This window comes from Pleurodeles waltl, chromosome 7 (assembly GCF_031143425.1).
Source record: "Pleurodeles waltl isolate 20211129_DDA chromosome 7, aPleWal1.hap1.20221129, whole genome shotgun sequence".
Taxonomy (NCBI): Eukaryota; Metazoa; Chordata; class Amphibia; order Caudata; family Salamandridae; genus Pleurodeles; species Pleurodeles waltl.
In genome coordinates this window covers 1,524,543,362-1,524,569,016 of record NC_090446.1, presented here as the reverse complement: position 1 = coordinate 1,524,569,016, position 25,655 = coordinate 1,524,543,362, and the positions used below count along the sequence as shown (strand labels likewise).

The window sequence follows — 25,655 nt, the reverse complement described above, 5'->3', positions numbered from 1 at the left end:
AGATGACTGAGGAGGTGAAGTGGTAATGGGTGCATAAAAAAATGTATGGGACAGAAATCACAAGTACAATGGGGTGGGGCCACTGAGTGTGTGAGTGCGGCCAAAGAGTGGTCACTTTCTTCCAGAGCCACAGCGCCTGGGAAGCTCACATTCCTCTAAGCCACCCTGCTGTCTGAATGCTCACCTTCCTCCAGGGCCTCACTGGCTTGAGGGATCCCAGCAGTGGCCGAGTGGCTTAACTTGAAGACATCAATGTCATTGGCCATCAGGAAGCTCTCCAGGGTGTGGAAATGGTCAGCTTTGTCTTTGTCTTCAGAGCTTGAAAGGCTGTCATCGAAAGGATTATTGTCCAGGACCGTGTCCTTCTCTTTCTCTGCATCAGTCAGAAAGAGGAGGTCAGAGTTATTTATAACATGAGCAGGAGGTTAAAGGTCAGGAAACAAATCTAACAAGGGATGGAAGAATGCTCTCTCCCCCCAGGTGGGAGTACGACTATATTTCTGAGTTACAAGTCTCCATAAAGACTTTGAAAGTTACTCAAGGTGATAAGAGTATTGAACAACAACAGCATTTATTACTGAGTCTCAATATAGCACACAAAACTGAAATGTATAAAGTGTAAAATGGCCTCTAGAAGCTAACTATAAGGTTACATGACAATGCTGTTTTCATTGGGATGTTCTCTAGGGACTGTTCTGAGCATTACAGTCTAATGCCAAAAGTGTATCTCTGATAAAGTTTTTTTATTAGGTTTAAATGATTGTATATGTTTTATTAATCTCTCCTTATTGCAGTTTTACCATGATACAGGGCAACTTAACATCCTTATTACACTATGACAGTTTGAACCCTCTTGGTCTATTTGGGTGAGACTTCTAGTTTATTGCTCTTGTTACTACATGGCTGTCTGGTTTCTTTTTTTTTTTTTTTTGGGTGGGGTGGGGGGAGGGGGGGAGGTGGGGGTGGAGAATTGTGTAAGCCAGCTAGCAACTCTGATGGTGGGTGGTGAAAGTGGTATTCTATTGGAATTAGCATGGCAGATTTAAATTAGGATGCTAAATGGAAACATTTTCATTTTTGGCTGCAGATAGAGGAAGAAGGTAAATGGAAGTGCTTTAGCTATATGCAAGACCACTGGAATTATGTGGCAGGAAAAGACCAAATTATGAGGCAGGGTTGACCAATTTATGTGGGAAGAAAATTCCAGTTATGAATTTACAACGCCAATAGCTCTAAATCCAGCAAATGCGAGACCCATTGCATTGCAAATGCTTGTTCACTTTTCTTGAGACTCAACTGCTGTTAATCTTGAACTCTAAAACTGGGACATTGCTATCACGTGCCCAGAATATGTGCTCTGACCCCCGAAAAGATGTCCACATTGTCTTAAAACAAATTCCCAGTATGGCAATGGGTGAAGAGGTACTTCTGCCTCGTATCGAGCTCCATCTGTAACCTCTGAAGGATAGGCTGCTCCGAATCCTCAGAGCCAGTCGACAATATTATCGGCAACGACGATGGCTTCGGCATCAACAGAGGCTTAGGCACTGATGGGACCTTTGGCTTCCAATGGAGGTGAGGCTTGTCAGTGGCCCATAGACATGTCCTTCAGATCGAGGCCTTTGCTCAGTGCTGACTACACCTGAATGCGGCAAAGACACAGAGGTCATGGAGTTTTATGCATGAAGCTTGATGCCCGACTCCCCTCAGGAGGCATGCTCTGCCTCGGCATGGGGCCTCCTGGGAAGCTTGGAGGGTTGTTAGAGGCAACTGTAAATACTACCCTGGCAGATGTCCTTTTTCACTCTACTGCATTAAGTGTCACAAACCCAATATGGAAGAGTTTATATGGAATAGTTGCCATGTGCTGGTGGAGGTTTTATTCTGCTCTGTGCCATGGGCTGAGCTAAAGCACTTCAATATGGACTGCAGCTCACGTGCAATGAGTAAATTCTATACAGTAGAGCTGGCCTGGGAGCGGTCTTAAAGTTGGACCCTATGCTGAGTGAATTGTTCTATCTGTTTCACTGAGTGGGGCTCCTATGCTGGGAGCAGAATTATTCTGCTCGGTGTTAAAGCTGATCTGAAGTGGCTCTGTTTGGACTACAGTTTCTGCCTTGTGTGGGGGACTATTCTGTCATATGCCCTTGAGCTGCACTGGAGGATGTAAAGTTACTTTGCTGACATAGCTACACTTGTAGGTCCCATACTGCCCTCATACAAACACCAGAACATTGCAGCCTTGGACTTGAAGCACAACTCTTTTTCTTACCATCTATGTGCAGTGTTTCTTTCAGAGAGCTGCCATTCTCAGCGCTACTCAGGCTTACTTCACGATACCTTGAGAAAGAAGTTGAAATGGATGTTACAGCAAAAAGTAACAGAACAGTGAGCTGCTGTATAGAAAGAGGGATGCAGAGAGAATGGGCAGAGGGGAGGGCTGGCAGGGCATGAAAGGCAATTTGAAGATGGGAGTCTAATGATGAAAAAAGCAACAACTTTCAAGAAATTTGAGGTGCAAGACATAATTTAGCCAACACTTTTTGTGAATTTGATAATCCTTTAGACTTGATAAAGTTTGCTACATATGCAAAACATCATCTTAGGAAATAATTTCAGGCAGCAAAAATGTGTTTGAAAGTAGCTTTCACAGAATTATCTGCTTCAAAGTGTACACATTTATATTTTTTAACAACGTTCTGAGGTTGGTTGGCGACGTTTTAAAAGACTTAATAAATAAACTTTCATACGTATGCAAATGCTAATCACTAACATAGTGACAGAAGAAAGGGCGAAGAGGGCTGAACGTGCTTCCCAGGTTTCAGGGCGGGGCAACCACCATATTGTTTCACTTGGTTGCGGATGGGAGTTTTCCCCTCGTACATAGTGGGACAGACTGGAAGGGTGTTTAGAGGGGAAGCTCAGGGTCTCAGGATGGTTGTTTCTGCAGACGGGACTGTAGTAAACATAGGCTGCTTACAATCCAGGGCTGGTGGGCGTCATTCCTCCCTGGTTTGTCGAACGCAGCCTCAAGCCCAAAGTCTGCTGAGGCGGAGGTTTTATAGACTGCACCACATCTCTGATGAGGGAACACCAGCTGTGAAGAAAAGACAGACAAGAAGCAACTTAGTGAACGCAGCAATAAGAAGGCATTCTGAAGTGAACGTTAGCGTGCCAGTCAATAATGAGAGGGCGGAGCAGTCACGAGAACTCAGTCTTGAATATATAAAGTAGTCTAGCGCAAGAATGAGATCTATTCTTGGAACTGTGAGTCAGTCCCAAGAGCAGGGGCTGCTGCAGGTCAGGACTGAGGTGCACTGACAAAAGCTGTGTGTGAAATGTGATTAACATAGCAACACTGATGACGGTCAGAATTAAGAATCACTGCCATGGCATTGTTTGAGTGAGTTCTAGCAGAGTTTTCTCCAACACGGTTCAACATAGTGAGCTTTTGACATGTTGTGAGTGATTTTAAGGTTCCATTTACATGCATGCTTACATTTTCCGTTCAGAAACAGAGTTCGCCACCAGTTCGTAGATCTGGGCTCCTTTATCCCAGCTGAAGATGACATAAAACGCTTTATGATCTGAAGGACAAGACAAAAAGTGACCTGTGAATCCACGGTATGTAAATCAGATGAAGTTAATATGCATTTTCTTCAACCAGACAAGGGATGTCACGAAACAGCCAATAATTGTAAACATCTCTGTATGTCTGAGCCATTGTAAGTGAATTCTATTGCAATTAGCATATAAGGCGCAGGAGCGAGCCAGCTCCATAGCATGGAAGCCAACAAGTCCCTGAGATGGCAACACAGCACATTTTCGAACTGTGAAGGGTGATCTTCAGAGGAGCCTTAAGATCACAAGCTTCAAAGGTGTTCAAAGAAGGAAACCTGCAAAGAAATTTTAAAAAAGCAAGCTACCAAATATAGCATGCCACAAAGGAGTCAAAATATGGCAAGCTATAAAACTATCAGAAGAAGGCAAATCCAAAGATGACAGTCTACAAAACTGCACCTGGAAAAGGGAAGCTGCACAAGCCACGTGCTAGAAGGGAAGCTATAAAGGAATCCAAAAAGGGTAGGATGTCTGAAGGAAGCAATCCAGCGGGCATACAACGCATGCAAAGGGCGTCCAAAAAAGGGATGCCCACAAGGCACCTGATCAAGTAAAGTCACTAAACCAAGCAAACAAGGCAAGCTGCCCAAGTGTCTGAATGAGGCAAACAGCGAAGCCGTGTGAACATGGCAAGCTGACAAGGTGTCGGACCAAGGGAAACCGCCAAGGTGTCCGAACATGCCAAGGCGTCAAAATGTCCGGGATTTCAGTCCTCAGTAGTGAGGAAAGAAGTCCAATGGGGCACCTGAGTGGATGCACTTCGTGGTGGCGACATTTTGTACTGCAGTGATGACGGGACATGTGTTTACCAATGGTTCTTTGGATAAAATCGGGAAGTGTTTGGCAAAATCTGTCAGGTCTGGTGGCAGGCTGAAGTTTCTGGAAATGACATAGATTTTGAACGAGGCAAGCTGCCAAGGCATCCGAACAAGGCAAGCTGCCAAGGCGTCCACACATGCCAAGGCGTCCGAACAAGGCAAGCTGCCAAGGCGTCCACACATGCCAAGGCGTCCGAACAAGGCAAGCTGCCAAGGCGTCCACACATGCCAAGGCGTCCGAACAAGGCAAGCTGCCAAGGCGTCCACACATGCCAAGGCATCCGAACAAGGCAAGCTGCCAAGGCGTCCACACATGCCAAGGCATCCAAACAAGGCAAGCTGCCAAGGCGTCCACACATGCCAAGGCATCCAAACAAGGCAAGCTGCCAAGGCGTCCACACATGCCAAGGCATCCAAACAAGGCAAGCCGCCAAGGCGTCCACACAAGGCAAGCCGCCAAGGCGTCCAAACAAGGCAAGCCGCCAAGGCGTCCAAACAAGGCAAGCCGCCAAGGCGTCCAAACAAGGCAAGCCGCCAAGGCGTCCAAACAAGGCAAGCCGCCAAGGCGTCCAAACAAGGCAAGCCGCCAAGGCGTCCAAACAAGGCAAGCCGCCAAGGCGTCCAAACAAGGCAAGCCGCCAAGGCGTCCAAACAAGGCAAGCCGCCAAGGCGTCCAAACAAGGCAAGCCGCCAAGGCGTCCAAACAAGGCAAGCCGCCAAGGCGTCCAAACAAGGCAAGCCGCCAAGGCGTCCAAACAAGGCAAGCCGCCAAGGCGTCCAAACAAGGCAAGCCGCCAAGGCGTCCAAACAAGGCAAGCCGCCAAGGCGTCCAAACAAGGCAAGCGCCAAGGCGTCCAAACAAGGCAAGCCGCCAAGGCGTCCAAACAAGGCAAGCCGCCAAGGCGTCCAAACAAGGCAAGCCGCCAAGGCGTCCAAACAAGGCAAGCCGCCAAGGCGTCCAAACAAGGCAAGCCGCCAAGGCGTCCAAACAAGGCAAGCCGCCAAGGCGTCCAAACAAAGCAAGCCGCCCAAGGCGTCCAAACAAAGCAAGCCGCCCAAGGCGTCCAAACAAAGCAAGCCGCCTAGGCGTCCAAACAAAGCAAGCCGCCTAGGCATCCAAACAAGGCAAACCTTTAAGAGGTCTTCATATCTCAGATTTCTCACACTAGAGTATAAGTATACATGTAATGCTAGAGGTGAGCCTCTACTTGTGGAGGAGTGCAGAAAGCTGGCTCTTTATTTGATATAATAATAACTAGATATACTGTGTAAAGAGTCAAGGGGTTCCCTTATTAGTGGACAGGGGCTTGCTATGCTATCTCGAAGTGCTCTATTGGGGGTAGTGTGGTCGAGCCGCCTTAGGCTTAACACAGAGGAGTGCAAGATATGTATAAATACACACAACAGTCAATAAGTGAACACACGACGCAAAAAGGGGATCCACATCAATTTATAAAAAATTTAAAAAGCAAGTATTTTTACATATGTTTGGGAACCAGACAAAAATCGTTCAGGTTAAGTACATTTTAAATAAGAACTCTTTTCACTTTAAAAAGTGGTCAGTTGGGGCAATTTCAGAGTTCTGCAATGTTATTCTATTGAAGGAAGAACAAGTTCTGCAAACATGTATAGTAGAAAAACTTAAAAGACCAATTTCCAGGAGTTAAGGTGAGTGATGGGCAAAGTCGAGGCAGTGCCAGCAGTGGCACAATGGCAGCCGGGTGCAAAACACCGTCAGGAGCCAAATGCTTTTCAAAGGGGAATGGTCCCTGTGGAAAAAGGCTGCAGGTTGTGGCTAAGAAGCCAGTCCGGCTGAACTAACAGCGGGGCTCAGACCTCAAGATGTTTGGGCACAGCGAAACACCTTTGGTGTTCTTCTCCCAGGGACGAAGAGTGAAGAGGTGTGATCGGGTGTCTGGATTTGCTTACTGGAGCAGTCGCGGTTGAGGGGGCCTGCATGCAGAGGCCACAGGCGGCGTCAGGGAGTTCAGGAGGTGTGAAACCACAATGGACTCGAACTCTGCAGGGCTGGGGGACCTTGTTAGCGGCAGGATGAGTCAACTTTGGTGCAGTTTTCAACCAGGGATGCAGGCAGGCCGGCAGGGTTGGTGCTGCTTCTTTTTTCCTTACTGCTTTTGCGGCTCTTCAGTGTCCTTGGTATCGTTAGGATCTGCTTCTCCAGTGCCAAGGGCTCCCCTAAAGACTGAATTTAGGGGCATTAAGGGAGTGTAGGGTAGAAGCCAATGAACTTCTACCCTACACTCTCCTAATGCCCCTAAATTAATATGATCACTTCATGTGGGAATAACCTTGTCCCAGAATTCCTATCTATGCCACCCCAAAGATAGCTACCTCTGACAAATTGTGTTTACCTCAGGCTAGCCCACTTTAGCGTTGGTACTAGCCTTAGGGTGTCACGCCTACCTGGCTAGCTAATTTTCCTGCCAGTCGAGGTGCCAAAGGGGGTTCTGGACAAGGGGCTCAGTTTCCTCTCTCGTGAGGGGGAGCCAGATTTGCATTTCAAGGCAGCAGCCCTTTGAGGCTTGCCGCCTTAACAAGACTTATTAGCAGGTCATCCTTTGGGAGAGGGTGTTACACCGGACAGGTTATTGTTCTGGGCCTGCTGAAAGCAGAAGGCTCTCACCCCAGGAGGTCAGAATAGTGTCTCAAGTGGCAGACTGGCAAAAAACATGTCAGCAAGCATCCCAGAGACTGGTATGCTTCAGTGGGCCCTTCTAAGGTGCCCTTTGGGTGCTTGTATTGATACATCCATCGCTGGAATCAGTGTGGGTTCACCAGTACGAGATGTTTGATAACTAACATCCCTATTTTCAGTGAGGCCATGGTGTAGCTGGGGAACTCGTTTTGACCAGTGTCCAGGGCATGTAATTAAAATGGCGTTTCTGCACACTTACTATGACTAAGAATCAACAAAGACATAGCAGGGACGTATCTGCTCTTGTTGCAGAAATGCCCTCACGTCTAATATAATGCACCTTCCCTTAGGGCTGTAAAGCCTGCTGTTGGGGTGACTTACAAATATTACATGCAGTGGTAGGGTTCATGGCACACTGGGATGTGTGATATGTCGTGTTTTCACTTTTGTCTTCCCCAAGACAAACATCCTGCAATGGCAGCCTAGCATGTGCTTGGCGAAGGTCCTTTAGGGTGCCACAATCCAAGCTGCACCCCTAGGGATCCACTTTAGTACCTCAGGCCCTGGGTATCATTTACTAGGGACTAACAAAGGGTGTTAATTCGAGAAACAATTGTACAGTTTTGGGAAAGAGATCTGGCACTGGGTACCTGGATAGCAGGAACCCAGAGCACTTTAAATCGAGTCGCAAGTTAATCTAAGAAAGATACCAAGACTGGAGGACCACATGACCAGTTGGAATACCATCATCTCAGAAGAGACTTCCGCAACCATGAAGTCCATCCTCTTCAGACCACTATCAGGCTCCTGCCCTCACCACGCTTTCAACAAAAGACTCAGCCCCATTAGCGAATTTCTCACTCACATCCTGAATGAGTCGGTCAATGCAACCATCTTACCAGCAGCCTGAAAACAGGCTGCTGTCCCTGCCCCGCTGAAGAAACCCTCCTCCATGGATCCCACCAAACTCATCAACTAGCAACTGATCTCACTCTTACTATGCCTGGCCAGAGTCTGAGAAAAAGCAATCAACCGACACTTAGCCAAACAATTCACCAACCACCAACTCTTCAATGTCACACATTCTGGATCCAGATCCAACCATTGCATGGAAACCGTACTCACAGAAATCCACATGCTTCTGGACAGAGGAGAGACCCAATCCTCCTCAGACGCTGTCACAAGATCGGCATTCAACGACCTGTCAAGCGATGGATCTGCTCCTTGCTGATGGAAAGAACTCAGTCAGTTAACCCGATGCCATAATCCTCGGAAACCTGAAAACTCATCTGCGGAGCACCTCCCCAGGTTCATCTCTCAGCCCAACCCTCTTCAACACCTGCAGGACCCTACTGGCCAATGTAATTCACTCCCACATCAACAACATCCTGTCCTATGCCAAAGGCACGCAACTTATACTGTCCTTCTCTGACATAACTCCGAACACGTTCACTTCCTACATGATGGAAGCACCCACCTGGATGAAGTTCAACACCATCAATTTCAACTCTGACAAGACGGGAGTGGTGATCTTTGGAAAATACACCTCCCTGTGGGACTCCACCTGAGGGCCAGCCCACCAAGGACCTACTCCCACCCTCTACTGGACATGAGGTACCTAGGGATCATTGTCAGCAAAAAGCCTGAACATAGCCACCTCCGGTCAATGCCGTTTCAGCTTCCACTTCCTAAAGATGCGGAGGATGATATTTAAACGGCTCCCGATCCATACCAGAAAGACCGTCGCCCATGCACTCAGCACCAGCAGGTTGGACTACGGAACTCACCCTATGCTGGAATCACCAAATACCTCACCAGAAGACTACAAACCATCCAAAACACAGCAGACAGACTCGTCCTCAACTTCCCATGCCAAACACATCACACCACAGTGGCTCCTGATACACAGTCACACAGTTCCAACTCCTCACCCACACACTCAAAGCACCATTCCACACAAGCCCAGCCTACCTTAACAACTGAACATCATTCCATCAACCTTACAGGAACCTCCGCTCAGCAGGACTCCTACTCACAAATACAATGCATAAAAACAAACAGGAACAGAGGCTAAGCTTTCTCATTTATCTCGGTCCTAATTCATGGAACATCCTCCTTCTACGCATCAGAGTGCGCACCTCGCTTTTTGAGTTCCACAAGAAGCTGAAGACCTGCCTTTTTGAATGACTCCTCCTTCAAGGCTAGACCCCACACCTGCACAGTGTCAGGACAGCCTCTTGGGTAATATCATGCTCTGCAAACACATGTAACATAACAATGTGGCCTACTAACTCACTCATGTAAACTTCTACTGCTATGTGCTAACCAAGCTGCTGGCACAAGCATCCCAAGTGTAAGTTGCGCGTGTATGTGGCCTACATACTATATGTAATATACGTATGAGGGAGCCAGAGTAATGGAGGCCTGTGGGAATCTTTCCTTCATCCCACAAAAAATACAATCCCCGGAACAGCCAACTTTCATTGCAGAACCTAAAGAAGACTCATCCAATCAACTTAAATCAGATGCTCATGCACTATTAGTATCAAGGCTGGACTTCGGCAACGCATTTCTGACTGGACGTCTAACAAGCTCTATGACTCCTTCTTCACTCCGCCGCCAGGAGAAATAGACCACATTACCCCAACACTGAGGTCCAGTGGTTCACCATCAATGGACAAATATTAAAAAACGTGATGCCTAGTCCACAAAGTCAACCACAACACCAGTCTACCTTGCACTGCGTAGTTACTCAACATCACAGGAAGCTCAGGAGGCCTAGTGAGCCAGAGATCTCTTCTCTCGGACGTTCCCAAGTCCAGGATCTATAATGTACTGAAATCACCAGTCTCCAGAGCTGCCAGCGCCATATGAATCTCTTTACTACATAAAATAAGAACAATTATAACGACTGAGGCCTTTGGGAAACATCTCAAAGCTGATAACTTATTTACACCCCTTTGTCACTGGCCCACCACTGACTCTTTGTTGCAATAAAAGTGTCCTGTAGTATTCAGCACTTCAATATCTTCCAAAGAATAACAATGGTTCTATGTGGAGCACACAGCACCGTCAGGCCCACATGGACTTACAGTACTTGCTATTGGCTAGCTTTGGAATTGTCTTTATTGTAGAAAAATAATGTGATGTCATCAAGGACAAGAGAGACAACAGAGCTGGGAAAGACCCCGGAAAGCTCTGCTGCAGATTGCTTTGTTGGGAGTAGGTAGCTGGTTAGTCTTGCGAAGGGGAGGCTGGAATTACTCTCTGTTACAAATGAAGGTGAAAAATGTGACTTTAACCACCCAAATAATTTTGGACTTTACAACTTCGGAGTAATCCATATATTTCAGCCATTTGTAAATACTGCTTTACCGTTGTACAGTACAACCAACTTCAAGTGCTTTTCATAACAGGGTTGAACATTCTTATCCTCCCATAAATAGTATTTTGATTCTCGAAATGCTCCCGGCAATATGGTGCTAAATTGATGTCAATTAAATTTGTGATCCCATAATAAGGTTCGTTGGCTGCAAACACTAACCACGTTTAACTCCCATGAGATTATTCATGGATAGGACAATAAAGGGCCAGATTGTCAATCCTCTTGTGCACCTCTAAGAAGCCTTACTGTGTAAAGGTGAGAGAGGCCTTTTTTCAAGCTACAGTCTACGGAGGCACAGACAATGTTACACAAAAGGTCAGTCTCATCTGTAACCACTTGATATGGGGCGCTCAACAAATGATGTGTGTGTAAAATCGTGTCCAGAGTTGGTCTCACCTGTGGCCACATCTCTGGTCAAAGTCTTATAGTTCAGCTTAATGATGGGGCTCAGCATTTGCTTCTCATCCGTCGAGGCAATATTCCTGCTGTGATTCTTCAACACCAGCTTGTCATCCATCTTCAGAAGCAGGACCAGCAGGTCTTTCACCAACAAAGCATGAACATCTAGAAGGGCAGGGAGATGCGTGTGCGGCAAATACAGGGAAGTTAGAATGGATGGATCACCAGAGGGAAGAGAAGAATGAAGAAGACATGGTTTAACAACAAAGGAGAACAAATGGGTTTAGGGTGCAATGAATAGAGAGCAAGAAAACAGTCAAGTTAAAAAAAGACGTAGAACAGCAGTAGATAAGAAATAAGGAAGGAAGGAATTAAGTATTAATGGAAAGAAGGAAGGAGATTAAGATGAAAAGGAAACAAAATAGAAGAAATCAAGATGTACGAAGGAAGGTGGGTTGAGAGAAGGGAGGCAGCAATGGCGGTAGAGCGTGGAAACAATTATTCTGCACAATCTTGGCAGTATTTTGGAAAATGAATCCTGGCACACGCCTACTGCCAATATATGCAATTTCTCAGACACAGAGACCCTGCTTTGTGAGTACAAAACACTTTACGTCTTGCTCTTCCATTCTGTTAAATGGAGCATCCATTCCCAAATAAAATTTAGAGAGCAAAGTGTGCAAAGAAAGTAGAATAGCATAATTCTCACCCACTGCCTTATCCTTGGTAACCCTCCAGGTAAGCGAGCCCTCATGAATTAGGGTTGTCACCTTCACATCAATGCTCTGTGAAAAAAAGAGATTCTATAAGAGACTGGAAACCTCATAGGAAAGTAGTTTTGGGGCACGCTCTTTATCTAGTTTCACATGCTGTGCAATATTCCACCATCTGGCTTGGCCTGGAATTGTATCTTAGTTTTCAAAGTGTTTGCTTAGGCAATCGACCACAAGCAGTCATGATGATCCAACTATGACATCTACCATAAGCCCACAAAGCCCCAGTGAGTGATCACAATTTTACTTTTTCTTTTTTGTGCACTATCACTTCTCCCAGTGTGCTGGGAGGTTCATATGTGAATCTAGAAGAGCATCAAGCTGCAAAACGAAATTGTTACTTGCTGGTAGGTGGGTTCAGAATACTTTGGTTTTCCTCTTTTTCTTTTTGTGGGGCATCGTCTGTTGCTATTTAGTGCTTGCCCGTCCCCTTGTGACGTCAGACGTGAGCCCTGGAAACCCCTTTACCTGGTCACCATCTTCCAATTATTTTTCCCCCTTGCAGACTTGTTGAGATTTACCGGCTTTCTGTTGTATGTGAAAGGTATTTTAGTCTGTCCTTGGCTCTGTTGTATCTCACTTCTTAGGGAAGTTGGTGGGTTGCAAGTTAATCCCCAAAATTCTTCAAGTTACTGTTAAGTATTTGTAAGGAAACTGGCTTTTTGCAAATTTTCCCCGACATTTTGTCCCCATTTTGACTACTAGGTACTGGTGTAATTAATGACTGAAATGCCATGCAAAGTGGTCATCAGGAGGGAAGGGACCTGGTAACCCATTGCCTACAAACCGCAGCATTCCCCGAGGACCTGTCCTAAAGATAAGTAGGGCACCCCTAGCACCCAGAACTCAGCCGACTTGGAAGGAGCAAAGGAGGTCTGCCATGCTGCATAGAGTGAACAGCAAACAGAGGCTGCACCGCTGAAGACTGCACCCGCTGGCTAGCAAAGAGAGGGACTGTGGCATCCTTCTTAGAGAAGGAGTTGTCTCCAGAGTCCAGTTAAGCCAAGAGACACTAAGGGTCAGCCGACTGGCCTCCTGTTCGCAGCACAGGGACACAAAAGCTGAAGAAACCTGCTGGGGCTAGTTGGTAGCCAAAAGTTTTCAACCCGCTACCACCATGCAGCACCAAGGATCAAGGCCCTAGGCACAGAGTTGCACCCATGTTTGCTGAACACAGGTGTTCTGTTGGAGAGTTGCTGAGACCCTCAGAAGGAAAATTATTGACTCAGGGAGCAATAACAGGCAACTGGTAGCCCAGTTGCGACTGTACTTTGGCCAGATGGTAGAGGACTTCACGGGACGTCGACCCTTGCAAACAGGACCCCCCCTCATCATCTAGGTGGACGGAGCAATCTCTGCAGGAAGATCCCCATCGAACGCATCACACCAACAGCATCCTTGGAGCATCTTCAGCATCCTTGATTCTTTGCATCAGGACACCTCTATAGGAATCTACCGTAACACGGATAAAGTGCCTGGAACTAAGTGTCCAATTCATTGATTTTGTCAAGGCTTGTTCGCAGTTGAGTGAAATTGCTTTGATTTATTATTCCTTGTAAATTCAGTATCTCCGGACCCCTCCAGTGGATCTTTTTCATTCTAGTGTCTAAATTCTTATAAAAATACAGTCTATTTTTATAAAATGGTGTTGACTGTCATGTTGATTTCTGCTGCAACTGTTTTGGTGCTGTTTAAGTGCTTTACACTTGTTCTCTGTGTTAGCCTTGCTGCTCAGTGCCGTAGCTACCAAAGGTTGAGCTACAATGGAGGTCATGTTGTCAGTTCTTATTAGGACTACTTTGCCCTGAATGTCTGAGAAAAATGATGTGAGGGCTAACGAGAAGTTCCAGGTGATTGATGTGGAGGCCTCGTTGGTGATGTAGGAAAGTGCCCCTTTTGGCACGGTTGCACTTCACTTTATCCAGATATCTGATGCTAACTTGATCCGTGTGTGCTGGGACCTTGTTAACCAGGCCCCAGCACCTATGCTCTGTCCCTAAACTGTACCATTGCTTCCACAAGTGGCACACCCCTGTCCCACATAGCTAAGTCCCTTGTAAAAGGTACTAGGTGTACCAAGGGCCCTCTGGCCAGGGCGGGTCTCTAAGGGCTGCAGCATGTATTGCGCCACCCTAAGGGATCCCTCACCAAACACATGCACACTGCGATTGAAGATTGTGTGTGTTGGTGCGGAAAAAAGGTAAAATCGGCATGGCATCCCTCTGTGGGTGCCATGCCCACAAACTACTACCTGTGGCATGGGTAAGGCACCCTCTAGCAGGCATTACAGCCCTAAGGCAGGGTGCACAATGCCACATATGAAGGCAAAGGTGCATGGGCAATATGTCCCTACAGTGTCTAAGTCCATTCTGAGACCCTGTAAGTGCAGTGTAGCCATATTGAGCACATGGGCTGGGAGTTTGTCATTACGAACTCCACAGTTCCATGATGCCTTCACTGAATCATGGGAAGTTTGGTATCAAAATTCTCTGCTCAAAAAACCTCACTGATGCCAGTGTTGGATTTATTGTAAAATGCACACAGAGGACATCTTAGAGATGCCTCCTGAAATTCCCCCAATTCTCTAGTGTGTGGCTGACGGGTCTTATGCCAGGCTGCCACAACCAGCTGAGTTTCTGACCCCATGGGGTGAAAGCCTTTGTGGTCTCAGGAATGAGGGACAAAGCCTGCTTTGGGTGGAGGTGCTTCACGCGTCCCCACTGCAGGAACAACAACACTTGGCTATGAGTCCCAAAGGCTCCTGCCTTTTGTTATGCAGACCCAGAGCACTCCAGCTAGTGGGAATCCATGCCTCCCAACACCCCCAGGACCAAGCGCCACTTTTGGCGGCAGTAATTAGTAAATACCAGGAGTATCCACCCCAGCTGGGACCACCGCTAGGGTCCCCAGAGCTGAGCTGAATCCTCCATCTTGAAAGAAGTTTTCTCCCTTAGAGTGAAGGAGTCACTCCCCTGCATCCGCAGGCACCTATGGCAACAAAGTCTGGCTGCTGGGACCTGCTCTCCACAGGAACTGAGTGGATCCTCCAACACAAGTGGTGGTTTTGAGTGGTCCACTTGGTCCTCTCTGCCTTCTGTCCAACTTGGGAGACGGGGAGCCCTTGCTTCTCCTTGCAGGACAGAATCACTATGCACAGTAACTCTTGCATGCAACCACAGCTTGTTGACTCCTGCGCCAAGGGATCTTCAGGCTCCAAGTAACCCCGGCCTCCAGCACTTCATCCTTACAAGGCAAGTCTCTCCTCTGCTTCTCTGGCGACGTGGGACTCTTCGGCAGGTGTGCTGACTGGGCCTCAGTGCAACTTACTGTGTCTGCTGCCAGTGGGGGTTACAACTGCTTCTGCTGAGGCTCTCCCAACTGCTGAGGGTCAACCCGGACTCCCCTTCAAAGTCCTCCTGACTACCGACCCGTCTGCAACCCAGCCCCGGTGTGGCACATCTTCTGCATGATTTAAGGGACTTCTCTGCACCTCCCGGGCTTCACAGCTAGTTTCCATCTTCCACCATCGACCCAGATCTTCACCCACAGTAGGGTGGGCAGAGGCTCCTGCCCCACCTGGGCACTCCTGCGTGGGCTGGACTCTGTCCCCTTCTTTGCAAGGTCCTCTTCATCCAAATTCACCACTGGGTTTCTATGGGCTGGTCCTGTTCTTTCAAACTTGTTTTTTCAAAGTCCCCTTGTTAGTCTTTGGGAAGGCCAGGTAACTTAAGTCTGCTCCCCTGGTCGCTGGGGGTCATCTAGGTACTCACCTTCCAGGGTCCCAAGTTCTCCCAGATCCCCCCTAACTATTCCACATCCTTCGATGGGGGACCTCACTTTGCATTCCACTATTTTAATGTATGGTCTGGCCCCCCTCATAGGGTTCTAGTTATTTTCTACTATTTCTTACCAATGCTTGTTGTCTTTCTATGCTAATGCCTAATACTTACCCTGTGTAAACCTCCAGTTGGGGGACTGCCTATAAGTAACCTAGTTCAGAGTTACTGTAATAAATTACCTTTATTTTTGCAACACTGTTCGGTTCCTCTCATGTGTGATAAGTTACTGTGTGACTACTGTGGTATTGCAAGTGCTTTACACCACTCCTAGACAGATCGATAGATCTTGGCTGCCCACTACAGCCCTGGCTTCCTAGACATTGTCTCACTAATAAGGGTTGCCTGGACCTGGTATAACGTGCAAACCCCATAGGTGTACACCACACACCAGGCCAGCTTCCAACACCCTCCTCCCCAAAGAAAAGGGCACAGGAAGGGTGTAGCCACCCTTGGGGTCAGTAGCCATTGGCAGCGCCCTCTGTTAGGGCAGAGAAGTGCCGTCGCCCTCCCTGCCAGCAGCAGCAGTTGCAAAGCCTTTACAAGAAAACAATAGTAAACTGTATTTATTATCCTTTTCTTGTAAAGGGGTGGGGCCATGGGGGTGACAAGCAGTGCGGGGGAGTGCACTGTGCCCTCCCTCTCAATGTGCATATATGTTTGGCCGGCCAAACAGACATGCGCAGTAGGCTCTCTCCAGCCCAACAACAGTTGCTGGGCTGGAGAGAGCAGACACAGGCTCCCAGTCTGCCTCCGATTGGCCTGGCTGGGCAATCCCAGCCAATCCTAACACTGCTCTGAGCAGTGTCAGGATTGGCCGCAGGGCAGGCTGGGAGCCTGTGCCTGCAGCAGAGAAGATGGAGCAGTGCGCTGGCGATTGAGGTGAGTGTGTTTTTTTTTTTTATTTTTTTTAAATGATTGATTAAATGTTTATTCCTCCATCCTTCCCCATGCACCCCTCATGCTGCCTGACCCTTCCGCTTGCTGCGACTGCCTCTGACCCCTGTAACGCTCCTAAATCTAGTATTTAGGGGCACCCCTGAACCTTGTGCTTCATATTCCTGGTGACCGGATAGAAGGACTGAAGAGCCGCTCCAGCAGAGAAGACTACAGGCGACAACTGACTTGTCCCCAGCCCTACTGGCCTATCTACCCGCAACAAAAAGGCGACGCATCATGCAGGACCAGCGACCTCTACAAAGCCCAAGAAGACTACCTGCCTACCCAAGGACCAAAGTCCCCAGAGGACAGTGGCCCAGTCCATAAACAAACCTCCAAGAAGGACTCCAGACCCTCCTGTATGTGCAAGTCCTGCCCAGTCTGCACCCAATGCCCACGACCTGAGTCTAGGTGGCCCACCGGTCCAGAGAAGTTCCACAGGCGATTCCAACCTCAAGTCCACCCTGGGTTGACTGCTCCTGAGCAACACGCCGCCTGCAGCCTAAATCCAGAGGACCCCCCCCCGTGACCACGAGCAGCTCCGCTGAAGATTTCCCGACACCTAAAATTACCATTGCACCTGCAGCCCCCTAGTCTTGGGGAACCCAATCGAAGGTCCAGCAACTTACCTGTCCAGCTGTTGGTCTTCTTCAGCCAACTCCCTGGACCAAGACTGCAGCCTCTTTGTGACCCTTTGGGGTTCCTCCATTTAAAAGCATTGGGCACTCAACGCTCTGTTTGCACCCGGCCGCTCACATGCCGCTTAAGGTGTGTTTGGTGCTGACCTATAGCCCCCCTTGGTGCTGATCTAAACCCCACAGGTCTGTGCCTGAAGACGTGGGTACTTACCCGGAAGCTGTTTCTTTCCAAGTGCCCCCAGGCTCCATAGGATTCCATTGGGCGCTCGACACAGACTTTGACCTCTCCACCCGGCCGGCCCGTGTTGTTGGTGGTGCACTCTTGGTGTCTTCCTAACCTTTGCCCTGTGAACAACCTTAACCGCTGAAGACTGGGATCGTAAGTCGAGTACTTAACTGCAAACTACGTTGTTACTGTTCTTCCCCTAGGATTGCATTGCTTTCTATGCAAATTGCACTGTCTACTTTTGAAATTGAAAAGTATTACTTACCTGAAATCTGTTTTATCTGTGAATTACAAACAAAGTGTATTTGCAAAGCATATGCTTAGCAGTACCCTCTGACCAACCTAACTGCTCAACCACACTACCACTACCACACAAGAAAGCATTAGTATTATCTACTTTAGCCTCTGTAAAGCCTCTGGGGATCCACTGGACTCTGTGCACACTTGTAAGGAAATGCATCCTTGGCATGGTTACCCCCTAACTTGTTGCCTTTGCTGATGCTAAGTTATGATTTGAAAGTGTGCTGGGACCCTGCTAACCAGGCCCCAGCACCAGTGTTCTTTCCCTAAACTGTGCCTTTGTCTCCATAATTGGCACAACCCTGGCACTCAGGTAAGTCCCTTGTAACTGGTACCCCTGGTACCAAGGGCCATGATGCCAGGGAAGGCCTTAAGCGATGCAGCATGTCTTATGCCACACTGGGGACCCCTCACTCAGCACATGCACACTGCCTCACAGCTTGTATGTGCTGGTGGGGAGAAAATGACTAAGTCAGCATGCCAACCACACACTGCCTGTGACATAGGTAAGTCACCCCTCTAGCCGGCCTTACAGCCCTAAGGCAGGGTGCACTATACCACAGGTGAGGGCATATGTGCATGAGCAAAACCATAAGACATTGTAAGTGCAGGGCAGCCATAAGAGTATATGGTCTGGGAGTTTGTCAAACACGAACTCCACAGTTCCATAATGGCTACACTGAAAACTGGGAAGTTTGGTATCAAACTTCTCAGCACAATAAATGCACACTGATGCAGTGTGTAATTTATTGTAACATACACCCAGAGGGCATCTTAGAGATGCCCCCTGAATACCTAACCCGACTTCTAGTGTAGGCTGACCAGTTTCTGCCAGCCTGCCACACACCAGAAATGTTGCTGGCCACATGGGGAGGATGCCTTTGTCACTCTGTGGCCAGAAACAAAGCCTGCACTGGGTGGAGGTGCTTCTCACCTCCCCCTGCAGGAACTGTAACACCTGGCGGTGAGCCTCAAAAGCTCACCCCTTTTGTTACAGCGACATAGGGCATCCCAGCTAGTGGAGATGCCCGCCCCTCCGGCCACTGCCCCCACTTTTGGCAGCAAGGCTGGAGGAGATAATGAGAAAAACAAGGAGGAGTCACCCACCAGTCGGGACAGCCCCTAAGGTGTCCTGAGCTGAGGTGACCCCTGCCTTGAGAAATCCTCCATCTTGAGTTTGGAGGATTCCCCCAATAGGATTATGGATGTGCCCCCCTCCCCACAGGGAGGAAGCACAAAGAGGGTTTCTACTGCCCTCCCAGACCTAAACACACCCCTAAATTCAGTATTTGGGGGCTCCCCAGATCTCAGGAAATCAGATTCCTGCAACCTGAAGAAACAAGAAGGACTGCTGACCTACAAGACTGCAGAGAAGGAGGAAGACAACAACTGCTTTGGCCCCAGCCCTACCGGCCTGTTGCCAACTTCGAAAACCTGCTCTAGCGATGCATCCGACAGGGACCAGCGAAGCCTCAGAGGACTGCCCTGGACTAAAGGACCAAGAAACTCCAGTGAACAGCAGCCCTGTTCAAAACCAGCTACTTCTTTGCAACAAAGAAGCAACTTTCAAAGACTGCACGTTTCCTGCCAGAAGCGTAAGACTTCATACTCTGCACCCAACGCCCCCAGGTCGAGATCCAGAGAACAAAGACCTCAGGGAGGACTCCCCCGCGACAGCACCCACAGCGACGCCTGCAGAGAGAATCCAGAGGCTCCCCCTGACCGCGACTGCCTGTAACAAGGGATCCGATGCCTGGAACCAACACTGCACCCGCAGCCCCCAGGACCTGAAGGAACCGAACTTCGACGCAGGAGTGACCCCCAGGCGACCCTCTGCCTAGCCCAGGTGGTGGCTGTCCCGAGAAGCCCCCCCTGTGCCTGCCTGCACCGCTACAGTGACCCCCGGATCCCTCCATTGTTTTTTATCTGAAACCTGACGCCTGCTTTGCACACTGCACCCGGCTGCCCCTGTGCCGCTGAGGGTGTGTTTTGTGTGCCTACTTGTGTCCCCCCCAGTGCTCTACAAAACCTCCCTGGTCTGCCCACCGAGGACAGGAACCTCCTGCCTGCTGGCGGACTGGAACCGGAGCACCCCTGTTCTCCATAGGCGCCTATGTGTTTTAGGCACCTCTTTGACCTCTCCACCTGACCGGCCCTGAGCTGCTGGTGTGGTAACTTTGGGGTTGCCTTGAACCCCCAACGGTGGGCTGCCTATGCCCCAGAACTGAGACTTGTAAGTGTTTTACTTACCTCCTAATCTAACCTTTACTTACCTCCCCCAGGAACTGTTGATTTTTGCACTGTGTCCACTTTGAAAATAGCTTATTGCCATTTTTACAAAGACTGTACATGATATTGTTTTCATTCAAAGTTCCTTAAGTATCTAAGTGAAGTACCTTACATTTAAAGTGTTTGATGTAAATCTTGAACCTGTGGTTATTAAAATAAACTAAGAAAATATATTTTTCAATACAAAAACCTGTTGGCCGTACAAGAGGACATCATCCCCAGAAAGGGCATCACTGTTCAGACTGTGGCTGGTAGGGACAGCAGCTGTCGGAATGCCTGGATCCTTTGCTGATTCAGGAAGGCCTTGCACTGACTGCATTCAGAAGGGACCCCAGAAAAGGCTGAACCTGAAGAAGCTGCAGATGAGACATCGTGGCAATTAGGGTAAATTCCAAGCTGCACAGAAGGGAATGATGGCTTCCGAGTGGGCGCGGCACTGCTGCCTCCGCTCTATCAGTCACATTCCGGGATAGGGAAACACATGAGTGCTCCTCATTCTGAGACTGATCTCTGCTACAGCTAAGCCTCTGTGGCGACCGTGAATGGGAACTTGAATTGGTAATGCTGTCCACTCACCACAAGCAGAGGAAGCGGCAATGATCGGAGCGGATGTGTATGTGGAAACAGACATCCTTCACTTCTAGTGCAGTCATTAAGTTGTCTTGCTGAAGCAGCGGGATGACATCCTACAGGGTGGCCATCATATGGAATTGTTCAGAGAGGATGTACCTGCTGATGGCCCTAAGGTCTAGCAGTCGTCTTGGGGAGCTGTCCTCCTTGTGGGGTACGGAAGTATAAGGAGTAAACCAGTTTGCCTTGGTGCTGCAGGGAAACTGATCTAAGGCTCCTTTATAAACAAGCACCTGCATCTTCTCTTGAAGTAGGAGTAGGTGTTCCGGGCGGAGGGTGTGTGTACGAGGTGGGATGTTTAGTGGGGTTTAGGTGAGCTCAAGGAAGAAGCTGTGCTCGACGTCACATATAACCCAGTGATTTAAGGTGTTATTCTTCAAGGTGGAAGAAATCCTTGACGCCTCCCCTGACAGGAGATTAATTATGGGGGACGTCAGTGTTTGGAGGTAGATTCCTTTGGTGGGAGAGTCTTGTGTCGGGTGCCTTGTTGGTACCAAAGAATCCAAGTGTATCCTCTACCCTTGTGTAGGAATGCAGTACGGTTTTCACCTCGTCCCATTGGGCCCTGCCATAGCATGACAGGTGGCCAAAAAACAGGAGATGTACCAGTGGGTGCAGAAGGAGGCTATTGGCTGGATGCAGTCTCAGCTACGACACCTTGCCTCAGAAACCCGGGGACGTGGAGGAGTCATTGGTTTATAAACCAGCCACTGATGACCCTTCGGTGACTCTGGACGAATCGTGTCGAGGGAGAAGAGGAAGGGGACAACCGCCTAAGTAAAAATTGTCTCACTGACTGGAATGGAAAGAAACAGGCTCCAGAGCATTTGACGTTAAAAGCACAGAGTCCAGAAGCAACTTTGATACAGGTCTGAACCAGAACGTGGAGAAAAAACAATCTAACAATGGAGCAAGTGCCCAGCTAAGGAAGGAGTCACACCATTCCCTATGACTTAAAAGACTTCTTCAAAGATGTAGGAAGTTGGCTCTGTATGCACTATTTCAAAGTAAGGAATAGTATGCACAGAGTCCAAGGGTTCCCCTTAGAGGTAAGATAGTGGCAAAAAGAGATAATACTAATGCTCTATTTTGTGGTAGTGTGGTCGAGCAGTAGGCTTATCCAAGGAGTAGTGTTAAGCATTTGTTGTACATACACATAGACAATAAATGAGGTACACACACTCAGAGACAAATCCAGCCAATAGGTTTTTATATAGAAAAAATATCTTTTCTTAGTTTATTTTAAGAACCACAGGTTCAAATTCTACAGGTAATATCTCATTCGAAAGGTATTGCAGGTAAGTACTTTAGGAACTTCAAATCATCAAAATTGCATGTATACTTTTCAAGTTATTCACAAATAGCTGTTTTAAAAGTGGACACAGTGCAATTTTCACAGTTCCTAGGGGAGGTAAGTATTTGTTAGGTTAACCAGGTAAGTAAGACACTTACAGGGCTTAGTTCTTGGTCCAAGGTAGCCCACCGTTGGGGGTTCAGAGCAACCCCAAAGTCACCACACCAGCAGCTCAGGGCCGGTCAGGTGCAGAGTTCAAAGTGGTGCCCAAAACACATAGGCTAGAATGGAGAGAAGGGGGTGCCCCGGTTCCGGTCTGCTTGTAGGTAAGTACCCGCGTCTTCGGAGGGCAGACCAGGGGGGTTTTGTAGGGCACCGGGGGGGACACAAGCCCACACAGAAATTTCACCCTCAGCAGCGCGGGGGCGGCCGGGTGCAGTGTAGAAACGAGCGTCGGGTTCGCAATGTTAATCTATGAGAGATCTCGGGATCTCTTCAGCGCTGCAGGCAGGCAAGGGGGGGATTCCTCGGGGAAACCTCCACTTGGACAAGGGAGAGGGACTCCTGGGGGTCACTTCTCCAGTGAAAGTCCGGTCCTTCAGGTCCTGGGGGCTGCGGGTGCAGGGTCTCTCCCAGGCGTCGGGACTTTAAGTTCAAAGAGTCGCGGTCAGGGGAAGCCTCGGGATTCCCTCTGCAGGCGGCGCTGTGGGGGCTCAGGGGGGACAGGTTTTGGTACTCACAGTATCAGAGTAGTCCTGGGGTCCCTCCTGAGGTGTCGGATCTCCACCAGCCGAGTCGGGGTCGCCGGGTGCAGTGTTGCAAGTCTCACGCTTCTTGCGGGGAGCTTGCAGGGATCTTTAAAGCTGCTGGAAACAAAGTTGCAGCCTTTCTTGGAGCAGGTCCGCTGTCCTCGGGAGTTTCTTGTCTTTTCGAAGCAGGGGCAGTCCTCAGAGGATGTCGAGGTCGCTGGTCCCTTTGGAAGGCGTCGCTGGAGCAGGATCTTTGGAAGGCAGGAGACAGGCCGGTGAGTTTCTGGAGCCAAGGCAGTTGTCGTCTTCTGGTCTTCCTCTGCAGGGGTTTTTCAGCTAGGCAGTCCTTCTTCTTGTAGTTGCAGGAATCTAATTTTCTAGGGTTCAGGGTAGCCCTTAAATACTAAATTTAAGGGCGTGTTTAGGTCTGGGGGGTTAGTAGCCAATGGCTACTAGCCCTGAGGGTGGGTACACCCTCTTTGTGCCTCCTCCCAAGGGGAGGGGGTCACAATCCTAACCCTATTGGGGGAATCCTCCATCTGCAAGATGGAGGATTTCTAAAAGTTAGAGTCACTTCAGCTCAGGACACCTTAGGGGCTGTCCTGACTGGCCAGTGACTCCTCCTTGTTTTTCTCATTATTTTCTCCGGCCTTGCCGCCAAAAGTGGGGCCTGGCCGGAGGGGGCGGGCAACTCCACTAGCTGGAGTGTCCTGCTGGGTTGGCACAAAGGAGGTGAGCCTTTGAGGCTCACCGCCAGGTGTGACAATTCCTGCCTGGGGGAGGTGTTAGCATCTCCACCCAGTGCAGGCTTTGTTACTGGCCTCAGAGTGACAAAGGCACTCTCCCCATGGGGCCAGCAACATGTCTCGGTTTGTGGCAGGCTGCTAAAACTAGTCAGCCTACACAGATAGTCGGTTAAGTTTCAGGGGGCACCTCTAAGGTGCCCTCTGGGGTGTATTTTACAATAAAATGTACACTGGCATCAGTGTGCATTTATTGTGCTGAGAAGTTTGATACCAAACTTCCCAGTTTTCAGTGTAGCCATTATGGTGCTGTGGAGTTCGTGTTTGACAGGCTCCCAGACCATATACTCTTATGGCTACCCTGCACTTACAATGTCTAAGCTTTTGTTTAGACACTGTAGGGGTACCATGCTCATGCACTGGTACCCTCACCTATGGTATAGTGCACCCTGCCTTAGGGCTGTAAGGCCTGCTAGAGGGGTGTCTGACCTATACTGCATAGGCAGTGAGAGGCTGGCATGGCACCCTGAGGGGAGTGCCATGTCGACTTACTCGTTTTGTCCTCCCTAGCACACACAAGCTGGCAAGCAGTGTGTCTGTGCTGAGTGAGAGGTCTCCAGGGTGGCATAAGACATGCTGCAGCCCTTAGAGACCTTCCTTGGCATCAGGGCCCTTGGTACTAGAAGTACCAGTTACAAGGGACTTATCTGAATGCCAGGGTGTGCCAATTGTGGATACAATGGTACATTTTAGGTGAAGGAACACTGGTGCTGGGGCCTGGTTAGCAGGGTCCCAGCACACTTCTCAGTCAAGTCAGCATCAGTATCAGGCAAAAAGTGGGGGGTAACTGCAACAGGGAGCCATTTCTTTACAAAAGAAAAACAAGTTGCAAACGTCCAAGCTCAACACTAGATTGCAGGAGTATGCAGATCATGCATATCTACAGCCACACATGCTACAATACATGCCCTTTTGTGCACCTATGACTACTATGAAGACTCACTACGTCTTGTCAGCTTGTGTGTGCTGGTGGGGAGAAAATGCCTAAGTCGACATGGCACTCCCCTCAGGGTGCCATGCCAACCTCACACTGCCTATGGTATAGGTAAGTCGCCCCTCTAACAGGCCTTACAGGCCTAAGGCAGGGTGCACTATACCACAGGTGAGGGTATAGGTGCATGAGCACTATGCCCCTACAGTGTCTAAGCAAAACCTTAGACATTGTAAGTGCAGGGTAGCCATAAGAGTATATGGTCTGTGTAAGGAAATGCCTCCTTGGCATGGTTGCCCCCTGACTTTTTGCCTTTGCTGATGCTATGTTTACAATTGAAAGTGTGCTGAGGCCTGCTAACCAGGCCCCAGCACCAGTGTTCTTTCCCTAACCTGTACTTTTGTATCCACAATTGGCAGACCCTGGCATCCAGATAAGTCCCTTGTAACTGGTACTTCTAGTACCAAGGGCCCTGATGCCAAGGAAGGTCTCTAAGGGCTGCAGCATGTCTTATGCCACCCTGGAGACCCCTCACTCAGCACAGACACCCTGCTTGCCAGCTTGTGTGTGCTAGTGAGGACAAAACGAGTAAGTCGACATGGCACTCCCCTCAGGGTGCCATGCCAGCCTCTCACTGCCTATGCAGTATAGGTAAGACACCCCTCTAGCAGGCCTTACAGCCCTAAGGCAGGGTGCACTATACCATAGGTGAGGGTACCAGTGCATGAGCATGGTACCCCTACAGTGTCTAAACAAAACCTTAGACATTGTAAGTGCAGGGTAGCCATAAGAGTATATGGTCTGGGAGTCTGTCAAACACGAACTCCACAGCACCATAATGGCTACACTGAAAACTGGGAAGTTTGGTATCAAACTTCTCAGCACAATAAATGCACACTGATGCCAGTGCACATTTTATTGTAAAATACACCACAGAGGGCACCTTAGAGGTGCCCCCTGAAACTTAACCGACTATCTGTGTAGGCTGACTAGTTTTAGCAGCCTGCCACAAACCGAGACATGTTGCTGGCCCCATGGGGAGAGTGCCTTTGTCACTCTGAGGCCAGTAACAAAGCCTGCACTGGGTGGAGATGCTAACACCTCTCCCAGGCAGGAATTGTCACACCTGGCGGTGAGCCTCAAAGGCTCACCTCCTTTGTGCCAACCCAGCAGGACACTCCAGCTAGTGGAGTTGCCCGCCCCCTCCGGCCAGGCCCCACTTTTGGCGGCAAGGCCGGAGAAAATAATGAGAATAACAAGGAGGAGTCACTGGCCAGTCAGGACAGCCCCTAAGGTGTCCTGAGCTGAGGTGACTCTAACTTTTAGAAATCCTCCATCTTGCAGATGGAGGATTCCCCCAATAGGATT

At 48.9% G+C, this 25,655-nt stretch overlaps 1 protein-coding gene across 9 annotated transcripts in view; it reads right to left on the bottom strand.

The window, feature by feature from the left end:
* The window catches only part of ARHGEF1 (Rho guanine nucleotide exchange factor 1), a 579,253-nt gene that overhangs the window by 116,466 nt on the left and 437,132 nt on the right, over positions 1 to 25,655 (bottom strand). For all 9 annotated transcript variants that reach the window (XM_069201362.1, XM_069201364.1, XM_069201365.1 and 6 more), the window contains 6 exons: positions 11,589 to 11,664; positions 10,877 to 11,044; positions 3,500 to 3,587; positions 2,981 to 3,097; positions 2,273 to 2,340; positions 185 to 373 (listed from right to left, as the gene is read on the bottom strand). In XM_069201362.1, coding sequence (XP_069057463.1) covers positions 185 to 373; positions 2,273 to 2,340; positions 2,981 to 3,097; positions 3,500 to 3,587; positions 10,877 to 11,044; positions 11,589 to 11,664 — 706 coding nt within the window. The remainder of the gene's footprint in view (positions 1 to 184; positions 374 to 2,272; positions 2,341 to 2,980; positions 3,098 to 3,499; positions 3,588 to 10,876; positions 11,045 to 11,588; positions 11,665 to 25,655) is intronic.